Here is a 19,387-nt window from a genome sequence, read left to right as displayed (position 1 = left end):
TGGAGTGAGGGCGTGGCCAGATATTCTGAAGGCTGAAGGTGAAAAGCCAGTAAGGGACCAAATTATAAAGGAATGTGAATGTCCTGTAAAGAAATTTGGGTTTTATCTGGAAGGCACTTGGGAGCCCTTCAATGATTTTTTTTTTTTTAATTTTTTATTTATTTATTTATGGCTGTGTTAGGTCTTCGTTTCTGCGCGAGGGCTTTCTCTAGTTGCGGCAAGTGGGGGCCACTCTTCATCACGGTGCGCGGGCCTCTCACTATCGCGGCCTCTCTTGTTGCAGAGCACAGGCTCCAGATGCGCAGGCTCAGTAATTGTGGCTCACGGGCCTAGTTGCTCCGCGGCATGTGGGATCTTCCCAGACCAGGGCTCGAACCCGTGTCCCCTGCATTGGCAGGCAGATTCTCAACCACTGCGCCACCAGGGAAGCCCCCCTTCAATGATTTTTAATAGCTGGGGACACCATTGATTAGATTTGCATTTTACAAAGAGCCCTGTGGCTTTTATGTAAAGCAAGGGGAGAAGAGATGAGACTCCTTCAGTTATCTTGGCCAGAAATATCAAGGTCCTTAACCACAAGACAGAAAGAGAGATTTCAAAGAGATTTAGGAGCTGGACTCAACCTAACTCGATGATGAATGGGACGTGGTTGCTAAGGCAGAGGTGATTCCTGAATTTTCTGGCTAGAGGCATGGTCGACCTGTTGTATCCTTAATGAAGGCTGGGTCTGTAGGAAGAGAAAGGGAGGAGCAAGGGGAGGCAGGAAAAGAACAGGTGCCATTTGAACATACTCAATTTGATATTCCAGAGTAAGTTAACATCCGGAACATCCATGGGCACCTGGAGCTCAGAGGAGAAGTCACCACTGGAACGGATGTGTGAACTCATTAGCAGACGGGGATAATTGGAGGCTTAACGGCAAATGGTGTTGTGTAGTAAAAAGGAGTAAAGTGAAAGGCAGCTACATGTGGAACTTCGGGTGCCCCAGGGAAAGGAGTGGTGCGTTTACCCCTGTGCTCTATACAGTAGGTGTTTAATAAATTTTGCAGTGCCATTAAGGGCAATGACTCTGGACACTCTGCCAGAGTGATATGGGACTAGAATTCCATTTTCAGCTCTTAAGGAAAATTCCATTAGTTGCCTGCCATTTGAAAGAGGCTTTGGAGATGTTATGACCCTGATTTCTTGGTTTCGTGTTGCTAGAATGATGTGATGAAAGAGGCCTTCCTCACCAGCACTTGGGCTGTGACTAACTGCTTATCCGTAATGCAGCCTGTTACGGTGGTGAAAAAATAATAAAAGTATCATCTGTGAAACAAAGTAGTCGAAATATTATTCTTGGCAGGTGAACAATTGATTGTAGCTTTTAGTGTCCATTTTTATCAAGTATTTGTTTACACTTTATACCACTAAATGGAAATCTTCCTAAATATTTCAAAAGTAAATTTCCCATTTTTAAAAATCATAGATGCTTAGTTTTCCTTGAGAGGAAATTAGGAACCTTGACCTTGAGAGCTAATTAGGGATTGATAAAGGTGTTAATTAAAGGTTTTTAAAAGCAGTAAGTCATTTGCCATAGATTTTTATTTTCTCAATCACTGGAGTCTTATATTCATGATACCAAACTTGTCTTCTCCCCAAATCCTTTTCCTGCCTGTTCTTAATAACACACCCCAAAGGCTCTTTTTCTCTTATTTGTTCCATTTTGATAAATTTGTAGTTGTTCATAATACAGGGGAAAGAAAATCAGTATGAATGATGCTCCAGACACACTTTCTGCAAAGGAGAAGTGTCCAATGAAAAAAAAATTTGTAATTGTCATCTGGGAATTGAATAACCTCCTGCAGCATACGGACATTCCTAGATGATCATTTTTTTCCCCCTCAAAATACATTTCTGCTAAAAAACGTTTCTTTCTTTTTTTTTTTTTTTTTATAAATTCTTTTTATTTATTTATTTATTTATTTATTTTTGGCTGTGTTGGGTCTTCGTTTCTGTGCGAGGGCTTTCTCTAGTTGCGGCAAGCGGGGGCCACTCTTCATCGCGGTGCGCGGGCCTCTCACCATCGCGGCCTCTCTTGTTGCGGAGCACAGGCTCCAGACGCGCAGGCTCAGTAGTTGTGGCTCACGGGCCCAGCCGCTCCGCGGCATGTGGGATCTTCCCAGACCAGGGCTCGAACCCGTGTCCCCTGCATTGGCAGGCAGATTCTCAACCACTGCGCCACCAGGGAAGCCCTAAAAAACGTTTCTTTAGGAACATAAAAATGTGCAAACAAAAAAGAAGTTTGCTGAAATATTTCCTCCTAAATTTAAATAATCTTTTCTAGTAAAATCAACCAGGTTATCTATGAATTCATCAAACAAACAGAGAAGGCAAGTATCACTGGTCCCCTTGATGTTTTCCTCCTGAGGAGAAATATCAATTAACTGGATACAAATAAGCATTTGGGGGCTTTGATTTGGGTTCACGCACAAGTGACAGTAAGTTAAGCTGTTAAGGAAAAGAATATGCCTCTGTGGTGCCCTTGCTATATGTCCCAGGCATGAGGCCAGCTGCTCAGAGTGGGTTTGTTATTATATTTGTCCTGTATAAAAATCTTGGGAAGTAGGTTTGTTTGATATCCATCTACACGTGTGAAGACAGCTTCACCAAAGATTGCATGGCTAGTGTTGGCAGAGCTGGAATTCCAGTCCAGCTTGAAAGCCAGGGTTCTTTCCTCTGCATGTTGCTGTGTCTTCTTTTTTATTTTCATTTAAAAAATTTTTTAAATTTTATATTGGAGTACACACTACTGTGTCTTCTTAATAGCCTCCTAACCAGGAGTGTGTTTAAAAATGACAGTTTAGGGTTTGACTTCCAAGCTAGCTGAAAATAAAGATTCTAAGCCTGCAAACAATAGTTGAATTTAAGCTAAACCCAGAGGAGAGGAGCGATCTGGAAAGAATAATATTTAAGTCTGAGGAAGACTAACCATGACAACTGAAAGAGGGAACAGTGCCTGTTGCATGGGAGGACAACTTACTGTAGAGCCCGTGAGTGAAAGTCACAGGGAGGCAGTTTTGGCTCTTGCAGTTAGAGCTTCCCATCAACAGGCAATCTGCCTTGAGACAGTGAGCCTCCTACCACTGGAAGTTTCTAAACAGAGCCCCAGCGACCATCTCAGAAGAATGTTTTAAAGAATTCTTGGGTGGGAGGTTATATTACATGATTTTGTTGGTCCCTTCCACTCGAGTTGTCATATTACCAAGTGTGACCACGTGCGTTCTATATCAGACATGACAGGTTGCTTGGGTCAAGCTATACCAGTCGGCACTACCATCACCTGGTGTTACCAATCAGAATGTTGTAATGCAATATTTAGGGTGAGGTGAGCCTTCTCATGCTGTCCTAAACATGAGCATCTTCATTTGATTTCCATACCAGAGGGAGATTCTCATGCTCTACTTTTGGATCTATGTGTTTTCATAGGACTTAAAGGGAAAGCTTTAATATTTACCTGGGGATGGGGGTGGTCTTTCAGGGCCAGCTATCCCTTTATAATTACTCCTAGCTACTTCAGAGCACCTTCTTTTGTTTCTGTAATTTACCCAGAAGCATTGATCAGCTTTCCCCCCATCATCCCTGTGCTTTCACCTTCCAAATATCTCCTCCCTCGCTGCTTTTCTTCATTCTTTTCTTTCTTCAAATCATTATTAATCATCAAATTGAAATTTTGACCCAAAGTGTTAGATCTAACAAAAAGAAAGTAGTTTAAAAAAACCTGGTTATAATAGTAGCAAATGCCATCAATAGCCAACACTCATTTATTTTCTGGCATCAGCAGAGCTCCCCAACTAACTGCCAGTTAGGGAGTTGGCATTTATTCTCACCAAAATATAGCAGTTACGGTTGACATTTTTTCATTGCTCATTTTCAGTCTTTTATCCTGAGTCTTTTCTCTCCTTAAAGAACTTGAGAGGTTATTTCTGTTTTGTGCTATAAAATAATTACCATAATAGAAATTGTCGTTGTCATTTTCTTGACTTCTCCAGGCTGTATTTGACGTGGACAACAAGAAAGGCCTGACTCTGATTGAACTCTGGGAAGGCCTGACGGTGGATGACATAAAAAAGAGCACTGGGTGCGATTTCGCAGTAAGTGTTTCTGTGAACAAATCCAGCCACTTGTTCTATATCCTGAGCTTGATTAATGGGTGTTTATGGGACATGAACCATTAATTTGTGATCATTTTTGGAGTTGACCTTAGCAGAGAACAGGAGTGGAAGGAAGGGTGCCTCCTGAGAGCAGGTGGCAGCAGGAACGGGCTCTGGCTCATGGGCCAGGGTTTGGCTCAGGAGTCAGAAGCGGGAGGAACCACCAGGAGCTGCTGGAAACAGCAGGTTGAGCTTGAACTCTAAGCTACTTTCTGTAATCCTCTGTTCTTGCAATCCCTTGCAATCCTCTGTTCTTGGGTTACGTATCAGCCGTGGCCAAACTTAATTAACTAAAAAATGCGAGCCACACTCAGAGAAATGGCACTTCCTTATTTTTAAACCCATCTATGGCTTATGACTTTCTCTTTGATTAACTTCTTTGCCTGATTATTCCATCCCTTGGAGATATTAGAATGTCGAGCTTTTGACACCACCAGATTTATAGTCACAAAATAGGTGTTCTCTGTATTTGAAGAAAAACTTAGTGCATTAAAACTCTGACTTACAAAGCAGATAAGAACATCAGGGGAGTATCCACTTAAGAAATCTCCAAATCCCTTTTTAAAACTAAGAGAATAATACTGTAATATAAATAATCGCCCTTTAATATAAGTGCTTGTTTATGAATTACCAATCACCTACCTAATGGGGGTCGAGAGGACAGCTCAGTCCATTTGAAGTTAATCAAATGTGAAGTCGAAATGTGTCTGAAAAAATGAAGAAATAGACTTTGCTTCTCACATAACTCTTTAAGAACGGCTCTGTGTGTTAAAATGAAATATATTTATAATGAGAAGAAATATTGCAGCTACCCATCCTGGAGAAGGTAATTTAATAAAACTTACTTGATAAATCATGCATGTATTTCATACATTTCTTCCTTAGGTACTACATGCTTGGCTGGTACTTGTCAGTGCGTAACAAGTGTCTGTAAAAACAATTTTGCTGCATAATTCATTATCCATATATAACTGTTTCTGGTATTATATGAAGGTCTTTGTCTATTAACCTTTTTTTGAATTTCCCTTTGGAAAAAAAGAAGCTTTCCAACGATACCTTACATGAAAAGCTCATCTTTAATTAACTTTCCAGTGACCCCAGAGGGTAAAAAATGGGATTTGTTTACAGTTTACCTGTTTAGAATTCCTTACTCCAGTGATAAAAGCAAACAGTTCTTCTTACTTAATTAGCTATTCTTTATATTTTTTCCCTATGTGGATGAGTTAGTCTCTTCTTCAGCAGATAGCATTTTTGAGATCTATAGAATGTTCAAGTCTCTGCTGCAAAAGGGAATTGCAAAAAAGATCCTCATTGTTATCAGGCTTTTTTTGGTTTTTTTTAGTCACGTAGGTAAATCGGGAATGAAAAAGATATATTTTTACTGTTTTTGCTTTTTCTTAAAGTGCTAGTTTCCATGTCTTGATACATTGAAAAATATCTCTATGGCCCCTCTTTTATCACAGTACCACCCCTCCTTCTCTTTTGACATTGACATGTAATCTTGTTTCCTCCAAATTAGGCTGTTGAAATTAAATGTTAATTTTTATGTCAGTGTTGCCCTGAAAAGGTGTAGTATCAGCTAAACCATCTTGACAGAAGAACTGGATTTTGAGGATCTGATGATCAATGGCATCTCTTTAGACCCTGACAGATGAAGTCACATGTATCAAAATCTTTGTAAGGCTAGGGTCCGGAGTGTTCTAATTAATAAGATGTTTTGCTTAATAGCTGGGTTATCAGTAAGATACATTTAATAATAAAAGCACATTGGGATAACATCTCTTTATTTGATAATTCAGAGGTATTCCATGTCATAATTCAGAAGATATCTCATATGATTATTACTACATAGGTAGCATTTTACTCTATATCGACTACATTACAACTTACTCAAGATTTCTGTTTGAGAAAAGATTTCTGTTTCTCAGCCTTCACTGTATACTGAGAAGTGAACATTCTAGAAGAGAATAGTTAGGTTGTTGCATAACAAAGAAAAAAAAGTAAAAACCTAGGTCAAAGTAATTGTGAAAATGTGTTGGTAAAGGTCCTGTATACCTAAGAATATGGGCAAGTGAACGGGCGAAGGATACAGAATGTGGATATAAACTGATTGAGAAAATCCTGAGAATTTCAAAGAAAAAGGCAAGATATGACAGCATCAGATAACAGGGCATGACAAAATTGTGGTTTCAGGGTATTAAAAATAATGGTTATAATGAACTATTTGGGCATTAAAAAAAAAAAAAAAAAAAAAGAATCACTAAGACTTTCCTGTATGCCACAGTGCAATTAACAAAAACAACAAAAAATGTGAAAGGAAAATGTGTCCTTAAGGTATCACCTGAAATAGCTTCTTAAAAAATTCATAGTAACCATAGTGCCAGTTGAAAAGAGTTTTCTTTTCAATTAGGAGGAAACTCTCTTAAGGGTCGTGTTATATCTAGAACTCCAAAGGAAGCTGTGGAAATTTTGTAAAAAAAAAAAAAAAAAAAAAAAAAAAAAAAAAAAAAAAAATGAGGATATTGACTATATTTCTGGAACCTTCATCACACTTTTAAAGTAAAATTCTAGTCAGGAGTAGTTCCCAGCAAAAGAAGCCAACCCATAATGGACAGAGATCTTGTTCCATACCATCACTCTCCTTCAAAATGCAGTTGTTATAAAGAAAGGGACTTCCCTCTATATTTCTTGGGGATTAAGTTCCGAATCTATTGAGAGAGATAAGGGAGCTGGGCGAGTAGAGGTTAAAAACATCATCATTATAAAGCCTAGAATGAAGGATGGGGCTTTGGTGTACAGCCGCAAAAGCCTTCCCAGATACGAACCCCTGAAGTGGGGGAGACTTCAGCTCCCAGTTATAGGCAGCCGTGGAAAATCATAGGCCTCCTACACAAGGGCGAGGCTTTACTGCTGAGCTTCTTTCCATGTGACTGAGAGCAAAATAGAGCACGTGCTGCCTACAGAAGGCTGATCCCGATGAGGAAGAAGAGTCGGGCTGAGTTTCACATACCCCAGTTCCTCTGCCCAAATCATCATTTAGTTGAGCCATTAAGGGACACACTTGAGGCCAGAGTATTACACTAATAGGTGTTCCTCCACATGGAAGGGAATATGAGAAGTGGGAATAAATGCTCCACCCCAGCACTGTTGCTGGGTGGAGCCATACACACATGTTCACCCTCTGCAAATGCTTGATTGTGATGCTGTGCAGAAATGCTTTTCTGTCGTTCTTTAATGCTACTAGCTCCCAACATTTTTATAACTAAGGAGTCCTTTGCTTTATTTTTTTCCCAGGGCACTCACATTTTGAAAAAATTCTGTCTCTCAAATAAATATCCAGTAATAATTCATTTTCAAAGAGTCAAAGTGATACTGCACAGTTCCTCATATTATAGCTGTGACAAGCTAATGAAAATGTTAAATTTCTTTAAATTTTTTGGGCTATACTTGCATCACTTAGTGTGTTACTGCCAGCTATTTGATGGGCCAAATAGAAAGAAAAAAGAAAGGTGACATTCCACCACTTAAATGCCATTATCTCCAAAGTATCTTTTTCAGTGAGTAGTTAATTCAATTGGTTATTCATTTCTTTCTTTTCTGATGCATGCTTGAGTTACATAAGTTTTTCTTTACTATATATGTCTGTGGACCTTTTTAAACTAGAATATTTCTTCCTTTTTTAATTTAAAAACTTAAAAATAAATTGAATCCATAGTTGAACATCATGTGGTAGAATAAACTTCCAGAGGTTATTAGTCATCCATGATTATTAAACACCAAGTGTATGTCCATATTAAGCTATGAAATGTGAGTAAAATAGAAGAGATTGGTATAGTTCCTCCTCCTAGGGGCCTTGGTCTTGTTCTCTAGGTAGGAATACACCTAAACCACCAGTGGCAAAAAATCAAATAAGAGTCCTGCCTATTTATATGTTTGCAATGGAATCTGAAAGAAACCAGCTGTGGGCATTCTTTGCCAAGTTGAATAAATTTGTACTCTCAGTATCTATTATGAACTGGCATTATACCAGAATTAAACAGTATACTCTTTGGATTTCAATGGACTGGGACGACAACTCATTAGCTTATTTTATGCATTTAAATCATATAGTCCTGTGCATAGCCTGTAGATCACTTTGGCAGGCAGGATAATCTGCTTCTGCTTACATGGACTTACAATGTTGATGAGACTGTGAGAGAACAGATGAAAAATGGAGGTTCAGTAGATGTTTTTCTGTGCAAAAATAGACAGGCCACATCAGTCTACATAAAGATTCATCTTCTTTTCTGATAAAAGTCAAGTTCCACACTGAGGATATAAATGATACTAAGAGCTGAAAATAGGGCCCACATGACAAGGAGAAGGATCAGATGTTTAGTTTAAAAAATCAAGGTGTCCAGTTTCCTTTTAAAGGTAATGCCATAAAGCACCTATTAGAAAATGATCTGTTTTCAAAAAAGAGTCTTATTTCATTAAATTATTTCCACAGATGCTCTGTTGTTTAAAAAAAGAAAATCGATAGTTTGTGAGACACACTTTCTAAATACTCGGAGCCCATATATCTTTATTCTTTTCAGTAGAGTTGAATATCTCTGCAAATGTGGGCTGTGACTTCTGTCTATTAATGTCTATTACTTTGTCTATTATGATATATCTGTTCTCAGAGCTGGCAAGTCTGAATGAGCTCTCATTTATCCTAAGATATAGATATGTACCAAGCCGTTCCTATCCTTTTTATTCTGGACATGTCATTCTTTAGGTAGAAAAATGGAGAAGGGGCATTAACTCTCGACACTGTGAAGACTTTATAAACAATTTACAAATGAACTAGAAATATTTAACCTCATCAAAGCCAAATGATTGCCTTCTTCTATTCTTAATACTGACTTAACCTCTATTAGAAACCTTTCTTCTAGTTTTTTGAAGCTTATCTAATTCAGTCCCTCATTCATTCATTTAAAAAAATATTAAGTGTTTATTCTGGAAGGCAAATTAGACCCACTTCAATTGCCACATCCTTGAAGGTCTCAAAAATCACCTAAATTTTAGTATTCCTTACTGTGCTGTCCATGGGGCCTGTTACTCGGACTTAATGGATATTTGCCAGATTAAATGAAGAAATCTGTACCTGCCATTACACCTTGAAAAATCTGTCAAAATTAAGCCAGACTACTTACATTTAGGTTTCTTCTTCCACCACCTTTACCATTAAATGTAGATCTGTCCTCATATTTCTCTGCTTCAAGACTCCTAGGAATACATTTGCTATTTTGTACATTGAACATAATTATAGTTAATATTTAATATTTTTAATGCTGTTACCTCCTTTTTGTAATAACTTGGTATCTTTTTCCTGCCTTTATATCATTTCCACTCTGATTATGAAGCTTCTGATAAAAGTTTGTCATCCAAAGACTACATTAAGTATCTCTTAACAAAATTGTGAATTGACTGGACCTATTTTGAGGATTTTGAAACTTGTGCCTTGCTCTGTGTCTCTGTTTCATCAATCTCAGAGCTCAGTGGTCCATTCAGTAGAGAGTTTGGTTATCTGGACCCTTTATTTGTCTCCCGCTGCTCCTCCCCCACCTCCTCCTAGTTGCGAGTCTTAATGATCCTTAGTTTAAGAGCTATAATGCAAGAAGGTTGAGAACTACTAAATACACAAAATGTAAATGGAAAAGGTGTTCTATTTCTCAGTGGTTCAGAATGGAAAATAACGAGGAAACTCCAGATGAGGTTCCTGACAAGGCTGCTTGTTGCCTACATCACTCAGGTTTGGAAATTCAAAGGACAGATGTTTATACCATGAGGTTTTTTCATAAGTTGGTTATTTTTTTCTCTTTCTTTTACCAGGTTTCACCAAAACTCATACCAATGCAGCAGATCGCAGCTTGAAATGTGGAGTAGACTTTTGTCCCAAGCTGTGTGTTTTTCATTTTAACCACATAGGATTTTATTAAAAGGACATCAGTAATCATAACTGTATATCTAACAAGCAGTTTTTGACTAGTTTTCTAGCATCTTAATGCTTTATACAGCCATGTAGACTTTGTTCTCTCAAGCGTACTGTGACATTTTAATGAAAAACGAAAAGAAAAAAAATATGATTATCTTATTTGCTTTATAAGTGCTGAGAAGGTCATATTTACAGTTGGTACTCACATTGGGTTTATCTTCATCTTCTGTGGTATGTACATTAAATTGTGTGCAGTTTGTACCAAGATGGGCCCTTACTTAGGAAGAGTTTCATTGACGTACTTTCCCTCCTAACTAAATCATGGCACGTAGAAAAAAAAGAATGAGGGAGAAAATGAACTCCACCCAGAGTATACCCAGGGGAGCATCATACGAGTCCTGAAAGATAACATTTGTGTGAATTTTAATCAGGAGAAATGCTGTCTTAAGGATTATGATTTTCCTTCGGCCTCCTCTGTCTTTTTTTTTGGAGCCTCTGATTTTGTGATTACATCTTGCTTCCCTAGACCATCCCTTCTCCCACCCCCTTCCCCCCAACCCCCCCCACTTTTTGTAACTAAGTAGATGCCCAAGAAGGCAAACAGGAACATCTCTGTGTGGGAGAAGTAACCTGGTTTGTGGGAGAGACCGAAGGGTATAGGGTCTATTGGTGCTGACATCCAACCAAGAAGTTGCCTTTATAAACAAACCAAATAACCATCTGTGCTTTGCCAAAGATGAAAGTCGCTTTTAGCAAGAGGGCTATAAGCCTAACTGACCTAGTCAGTTTTCTCATTTTCAAACAGTGCAGTATCCGTGTGTATCCAGAAGGGCCATTAAGAGTCTTTCTCTATGTTACTGTGGGCTTCTTATACAATACCTCCTCTTAGACCAAAAGGGGCTGTGCGGTAATTCATCGTGAACCCATAGTAACAGTGACAGCAGAGTTAAAAAAATCCTTTCTTTTCAGGGCCTCTTTTTTCTGCTCAGAAAAGTTTCTAAATGTTGAATGCCTCTTTCTGCAGAACAGTGTTATTTCTTCAGCCCAGGCTTGTTCCTTGAACAAAGTACTTTTAGTTCAGCTTTATCAAACTAAGGGAAATACTGAGGAGCAAATCCAGGATGTGAAGGGCAGTGAACTTCATTCGTAGAAAATAAACACGATGGATTAGGTTTCGTAAGGACCTTCTCCTCAGAGGTATCCTCAGTGTCAGACAGTTCCCCAGGGAGTATACCAAGCATCCTGCGTATCAAACGGGAGAAAAGTCCAGGCACCCTGAAGACGGGCCAGATTGCTGTCCTCTGGACAGAGGTAGGCATAGTACAGTGCGATATACCATTCCTCTCATACCAGATATAGGAATTTATGCATGTTTTTAGCTGATAGCTGTCATTGAAATTCACTTTCTCTTCAGGTATAGCTACAGTTCTGTCATTTCAGAGGAAGGAGAGGGTTTTTTTGTGAGAAGCACACTCCGTATATAAAATGGTCCCTCTGGCTGGCTGCGTGGTTGGAAGCATACTCTCCCAGTACTGGTATAATGGACTTTTTAAAGAATTTGCAAGGTCTGGAGAAATGATATATGTCCATGTGAGAGTTATGGTTCGGGAAACGTGTGATATGGATGGTTGCTGTATTTGTAAACTTACTTATTCTGTGATTCTAAGAATGTTCTTCACTTTGAGGGGCAGATCCTAAGTAGATGGCTTTATATTCTTGATTAAAGAGTACCATGGACGTTAAGAAATGCATTAAGATGTGCAATAAGTATTCCAAATTGATATAGATTGGTGTGATTGTCCTTTTTCTCATTTGGGAATGGCACGCCTAAACATGGGAATAAGACAACAGAGATCGGTGGAATAGCCAATAATAAAGTTAGCACACTGTACCACTTCTAATCGAGTTACTGCTTTTTCTTTTGATCTTACCAAAGAAAAGATATTATCCTCCATGAAAGAACAAATGAAATGTTTACCTAGATGAATTCTGACTTTGCTCCTTGTCAAAGTCAATGATTTGTCTATAAAAATCGATTATCCCAGATTTCACATGTTAATATTTCTTTGCTTTTATGTAACATTCCTTTAGGATACACATACATCAGTAATCTCCCAGTGGGGCGTTGCGTTTGCTTGCATGTTGAAGTGGCTCTAGTGATGTCTACGCAGCATCTGTGTTGCCCCTCTCATAACAGACTCACCCCCTAGCCAAGGAGTTGGGCCTGTGCTCGGGATATGCCTCTTTTGGTAGCTCTCCTTTGTCCAGAGTGATTATACCCGGGGCTGGGTGTATGACCCAAAATGTACCATTCAGGTTATTTATCCTGTGTTTATAAACTGGAGATGAGAGAGAAGCCAATTTTCTTATTCCTCCTTGTTCCCTAAGCCGTAAGAAGAATGTGACTCTGGCACCAGCATCCTTTCCCCACCCCACCCCCCACCCCAATACACGCACCCTACAAGCTGAGCTCCAGTTGGAGAGAAAGAAGTGGAAACACACACTGCAGCTGTAGGGAGGAGGCATCCTGGTGGTATTTGAGTTCCTGTTTCTGCACGTGTCGAAGGCCAACTTCTCTCCATCCATGCTTGTACATGAGGCCAAAATTTCCCCTTTTTGCTTGAGCTGGGCCTTTGTCACTTGCACCCAGAGTGTGAACTCAAGCAGCTTTGGTAATTCTTGAGTCCTAGGAGGGATCTGGTCTCCTACAGAAGGTATGCAGAATACAAGCAAAACTGCTTGTCCCTGGGCCCAGAGAACACATGTAAGAGCATTTGTAGGTGTTACCCAGTGGGTAGAAAGGTTGTGGGTAGAGGTTTTCTTTCTCCTACATCTCAATATAGTCAGCAGAACTTTGAAAATTTTTCCAGTGGAAGTGTAAGCAGAGATTTATTCAATGGATGGGTTTCCTTGCACTAACCTTTCCCTTTCCTCACAAAACATTACCTTGAGTTTCTTTAGCTTATTTTCAGATTCTTCATTTTTAAGATGGGGAGAATCTATTATCTTCCACCATGGTTCAATAAAATATAATTAATACATCTGGTTGCAAAAATACTGACATATCTTTTAAAAATGTGTGTCAGTACTACCAGAATCGTCTGTTGTTCCTGTCCTTTTATTTTTCAGTGTCTACAGTGCCTTCCCACTTCCCACTGCCATACTGAATATCAAAGTGGATTTAAGCATAAATATCCATAAATGTCATGTGGTCTAAGTGCATGTCTGTGTGACATATACTTGAAGTGTCCTCATTCCATAATATTAAATATGTCTGTGTGAAATCATCCAAAGGCACCTTTCATGTACCACACAGCAAGTCTCATGGGAGTGATGCCCATACCAATCCCAGTAAGTAATTGATAAGACAATTCCTTCCCTCAAAGCCACGATCAAACACAAATGATATTTGCTTGTGGAGGTTAAGCATGCTTGATTATCATGGTCCTCATTGCCTTTAAGGGGGTGCCACTCTGGGTGGTCCACTTGGAAACGACCTCAGGCAACTATCCTGGCTTTTTTGTAGCATGAATCACGTAGGATCCTATTTCCACTGACAAACCATGAGAGCCCAGGTACCTAATGCAGTCATTTTATGTTTTTGGCTCATTCCTAGGCATTCTATCTGTTACCCTTTAAATTTTTCAAGAGAAAATTATAGATCAGGCTGTCTATAATTGGGGAAGCTAGTAAAATAGTCTTGTTCAGGCTTCAGAGGCAACAATAGGCCTTTGACTAAACAAAGACCCTGAAAGAGCTACATGCCGAACTGCTAGACTACATGCAGCTCAGCAGAAACGGTGCTAGCAAGTCCTGGGCACCAACAGATAAAGAAGGGAGTAAGCCACGAAGCTTCCTGGGCCTTGGGAATCTGGCCAGTTCCCGGGGATCAGCGAACATCGGACCCTTCCCAACTGGGGCTCCAGATTGCTGTTACTTGGGACTTCCCAGCTGCTGCTTGGATCTGGAAGTAGGTGTCGGCCCGATTCGGTGATGTATGCTCTGTTATATACTCTGTTTATATTCTTACTCCTTTCCCTCTAATGATTGTATATTGAAATTTGTATACTCTGTTAATATTCTTCTTCCTTTCCTTTTAATGATTGTATATTGAAATTAAGTTAAATGACCTTCTATTAAAGATTTGATTGAAGCTGTTTATTTGTGTGAGAGAGTAGTTATTTTGCCAGCGAATCCAACGAACCTTAAAACCGAAAGCAGGCTTTCGGCAAAACACAGGCTCACATTTAAACCCTGGTGTTGCATTTGAAGCTCCTCTCTCTTGATTTGGGGATAGGAGGTAGCATCTCCTACTTTGCCTTCTTGGGTTAGAGTGCCCAGTAGCTCTCCAAAGCTCCACAAATATGCCTTTAATTTCCAGCTCCCAGCCCTTTTATGCACCCAGTATAAGGGTTTAAGAGTTGTCTGTTTCTTAGCCAGATATTCCAAAATGTGTGCATAGTGGCTTCTCTTTGGAATGTAGCATACATTGTGTCTGTGTGCTGTTTTTAACATCTTGTATATAACAACTCCGTGACTTGCCCATGGTAGCTTTCCAAATGGGTTTATTGAACCAATTTACTAATTGAAAAACGAGGTGACAGTAAGCCAGGCCTGAGGGTTTCCCTTAGCTAAATAATTAGGTTAAGACCTCTGAGGAAGATGTAGGAAAAAGAAAAGGAAAGAAATAAGAGGTGGAATCTGGAGGCTATAACAAAAGAATAAAGAGACCTGCGATAATTACCTACATTTGCTTAGCATTTTATAATGTATAAAACACCTAGAATATACTAGCTAGTTTATTTCATTCTCACAATAATCTGCCAGGGAGATATTATTACCTCCATTAAAATTAACTTCTTTAGTCTGAGAGAAGTAATGTCCATCAATTCTTTAATCAAATTAGCCTTTCAGGGCTAATGTTGGATTTTGCCAAGGTACTTAATGAGATGTGAATTAAATTCCTGAATAGAACTAGATTTGTCACTCTGGTAGGCTACAAAACAGAGAGTTCAAAACCTTTCAACCTAATGGGGCATGTCTTCAGGTTTTGTTCCTCCTGTCTACACAGCTCTTGTACACAACCCAGTTCATAAAGAAATGGGTAGTTTTCAAAATAAAAAAGGATAATGGCACCCACCAGGCAAATTGTCCCTGTGAAACATTTGCAATTACTGGGTTTGCTCTAATAAAAGGCCCTGTGTAGGCAACCACACAAGGATGCTCAACTGACACCAGCAGGAGGGGCTGATGGGCATTGCTTTATCTTTGTAGGCGAACACCTTCTGAAGTTTGGTTTTCTTGGCATTAATCTTAACCCATGTTCAAAGTCAGAGTTGTGGCTCAGACTCAGTAGAACCCCAAAGATAAGATTGATATTAGGAGCCTAAAAATATATGTTATTGGTGACACAGAGAGAGCATCGCCTGGTGAGATCTAGTGCCATTCCATTCACTGGGTCCTGGAAAGAGGAAAACTAGTCACAGCACTGGAGCCTGTGGAGCTATTGAGGGTGGGTGTAGGGGTGGGAAGGCATTAGGGCCATCAAGATAACACACCATATGAGAATGTTTAACTGTTATCGTATTTCTTTGAATATGACACCATCTTTTTGATTATAGTAAGAATATTTAACATGAGATCTACCTTAAATATGGTATTGTCAAGTACAGGTGCAAGGTAGTAGGCAGATCTCCAGAACTATTCATCTTGTATAATTGAAACTTTATACCTGTTGAACAGTAACTCCTCATTTCCTGCCCCCCCAAGCGTCTAGCAACCACCATTCTATTCTCTGTTTCTATGAGTTTTGGAATCATGCAGTATTATTTCACTTGGTATAATGTCCTCTAGGTTCATCCATATCATCACATAATGGCAGGATTTCCTTCTTTTTTTATGGCCAAATAGTATTCTATTGTATGTGTACACCATATTTCTTTTATCCATTTATCTACCCATAGACTTTTAGGTTGATTCTATATCTTGGCTATTGTAAAGAATGCTGCAGTGAACATGGGAGTGCTGATATCTCTTCCAGTTCCTGATTTCAATTATTTCAGTTATTTGTATACCCAAGAGGGGATTGCTGATCATATGCTCACACTTTTTAATTTTTTGAGGAACCTCCATACTACTTTCCATAGCAGCTGAATCATTTTACATTCCCGCCAACAGTGTGCAAGAGTTCCAATTTATTCATATACTGTCAACACTTGCTATCTTTTTTTTTTTGATAACAGCTATTCTAATAGGTGTGAGGTGATACTTCATTGTGGTTTTGATTTGCATTTCCTTGATGATTAGTGATGAGGAGTATCTTTTCATATATCTATTGGCCATTTGTATGTTTTCTTTGGAGAAATGACTATTTGAGTCCTTTGCGCATTTTTTTTTGAAGTATAGTTGATTTACAATATTGTGTTAGTTCAGGTGTACAACAAAGTGATTTGGTTATACGTATATATTTTATATGTCTATATTATTTTTTTCTATTCTATTATAGTTTATTACAAGATATTGGATATAGTTCCCTGTGCTATGCAGTAGGTCCTTGTTGTTTATTTTATATATGGTAGTTGCATCTGTTAATCTCATATTCCGAATTTATCCCTCCCCCATTCCCCTTTGATAACCATAAGTTTGTTTTCTATGTCTGGGAGTCTGTTTCTCTTTCATAAAGAAGTTCATTTGTACAGTTTTTTAGATTCCACAGTAATCTGTGGAATAAGATAAGTAATATCATACAATATTTGTTTTTCTCTGTCTGACTTACTTCACTTAGTATGGTAATCTCAAGGTCCATCCATGTTGCTGCAAATGGCATTATTTCGTTCTTTTTCATGGCTGAGTAATATTCCATTGTGTGTGTGTGTGTGTGTGTGTGTGTGTGTGTGTGTACACCACATCTTTATCCATTGATTGTTGATAGACTCTTAGGTTTCTTCCATGTCTTGGCTATTGTAAATAGTGCTACTATGAACATTGAGGTGCATGTATCTTTTTGAATTAGAGCTTTCATCTTCTCTGAATATATGCCCAGGAGTAGGATTGCTGGATCATATGGTAACTCTATTTTTAGTTTTTTAAGGAACATCCATATGGTTCTCCATAGTGGCTTCACCAATTTACATTCCCACCAACCGTGTACCTTTGCCCATTTTTAAATTGGGTTATATAAATTTTTGCTACTGACTTGTAGGAGTTTCTTATATATATGCAGCCCCACTTGTCTATTTTTGCTTTTGTTACCTGTGCTCTTGATGTCATATCTAAAAAGTCATTGCCAAGACCAATATGCGGAAGATTTTGCCCTATGTTTTCTTCTAGGAGTTTTATAGATTTAGGTCTTACGTTTAAATCTTTAATCTGTTTTGAGTTGATTTTTGTGTATGGTGTAAGATAAGGGTCTAATTTCACTCTTTTGCATGTGGATGTCCAGTTTTCCCAGCACCATTTGTTGAAGAGACTATCATATCCCTATTGTGTGTTCTTGGCATCCTTGTTGAAGATCAGTTGATCATACATGCGTGAGTTTATTTCTGGGCTGTCTGTTCTTTTCCATTGGTCTATGTGTGAAGACACCATCAATTTAAAAATTCATTGTGATTTTGTTTGCTTTTTTTTATGACTTTGTTTGCTTTTTTATCACTTATTTTATTGTATGCACATTAAGATATTTTTTAGACTTTCCCTGAGTCTCAGGTGAGTGTGCCTAGTATTCCCTTTTTGGATTGGAGGATGCAAATTATTATATATAGAATGGATAAAAAACTAGGTCCTACTGTATAGCACAGGGAACTATATATGAAAAAGAATATATATATATATGTGTGTGTGTATATATATATATATATATATGTATATATATATATATACACATATATATATATATACATATATATATATATAAAACTGAATCACTTTGCTGTACAGCAGAAACTAACACAACATTGTAAATCAGCTATACTTTAGTAAAATAAATTTAAAAAAAAAACAAAGAAGAGTCATTAATGGATGCTTTCTTCAGCTGATAGACATCATAAGCAGTTAATAGCCCAAGGAAATCCACCCTTCTTGAAGTCTGCATTTACTATCAAGGGCTTCTCACTGACAAGAGGGTTCAAGTTGTCCAAGGAACAGGTTGGGGGTGGACATCAGGTCAGGATTAGAGTGAGAGGGAGCTGAGGTGCCTGTCTCAGCTTCTCCTGGAGGAGTAGGGCTGCCAGAAGCTGAAGGAGCCAAGCCAGTAGCAGGATACCATCACTTGTGAAATGCATCCCAATTCTAAAGACTTAAAATGTGGGAAATTATTCATATTGGGATCAATGAATTGAAAGGGTCCTCTAAGGCCTTTCTGAATTAGCATAGTGTCTGATTTAAGAATAATTTAAAGAAACCCGTCTTTATAACTTTCAAGTACACACAGAACTGCTTGCATAGGAAAAGACTCTTAGGGGGTTGCTTTATGGATAGAAAAGAGTCAATAATTTTATTAGAGTGTGTTTGTAATTAGTCTTTAAAACAGTTCTTCCAAGTAGTCCAAGTGCTTATTATGTAATGTTTCCATCACAGTTTGCGTTCCAGGTATGTCTCTAGGTCCTCCTGTCCTTCTCCACTAACTCCCATCTTTTCCATATATACAATTTCTATCTTAGGTATACACAGGTTTACTGTACCTGTGAAAAGTTTTTAATATTGTAACTAAAGGTGTTTAACATATCACTGATAACCAAATACACAAACAAGCATATAGAAGGCCAAAGCATTTGAGGAGGCACTTGCATTAAGTCAGGAGTATCAAACTTGGCAAGAGATTGCCGAAGAAAGTACAGTGCCATTTAGGATGAATGTTGCTGTGGAATAAATGTTTCTGCCCCTCCACCCAAATTCGTGTATCGAAACCCTAATCCTCACTGTGATAGTATTTGCAGGTAGGGTCTTTGGGAGGTTTAGATTAGGTTTAGATAAGGTCATGAGGATGGAGCTTCCATGGTGGGAAGAGTGCCCTTATATGAAGAGGAAGAGACCAGAGTCCCCCATCCCCTCTCTCTGCCATGTGAGGATACAGCAAGAAGGGAGCCGTCTGCAAACCAGGGAGAGGGCTCTCGTCAGATGCTGAATTTGCCAGCACCTTGATTTTGGGCTTCTCAGCCTCCAGAACTGTGAGAAATAATATTTAATGTTTATGGTATTTGCAGCCTGAACTGACTGAGACAAGTGTGAAAAACTTGGA

The 19,387-nt window shown here is 38.7% G+C and overlaps 1 protein-coding gene across 1 annotated transcript in view; it reads left to right on the top strand.

Annotated features, from left to right (window-relative positions):
• The window catches only part of OXCT1 (3-oxoacid CoA-transferase 1), a 137,575-nt gene extending 125,522 nt beyond the window's left edge, over positions 1-12,053 (top strand). The window contains exons 16-17 of the mRNA XM_068535287.1: positions 4,032-4,133; positions 10,050-12,053. Coding sequence (XP_068391388.1) covers positions 4,032-4,133; positions 10,050-10,091 — 144 coding nt within the window. The 3' untranslated portion in view covers positions 10,092-12,053. The remainder of the gene's footprint in view (positions 1-4,031; positions 4,134-10,049) is intronic.
• The last annotated feature ends 7,334 nt before the right edge of the window (positions 12,054-19,387 follow it).

Source organism: Eschrichtius robustus, chromosome 2 (assembly GCF_028021215.1).
Source record: "Eschrichtius robustus isolate mEscRob2 chromosome 2, mEscRob2.pri, whole genome shotgun sequence".
NCBI lineage: Eukaryota > Metazoa > Chordata > Mammalia > Artiodactyla > Eschrichtiidae > Eschrichtius > Eschrichtius robustus.
This window is presented reverse-complemented; position numbering and strand designations above follow the sequence as displayed.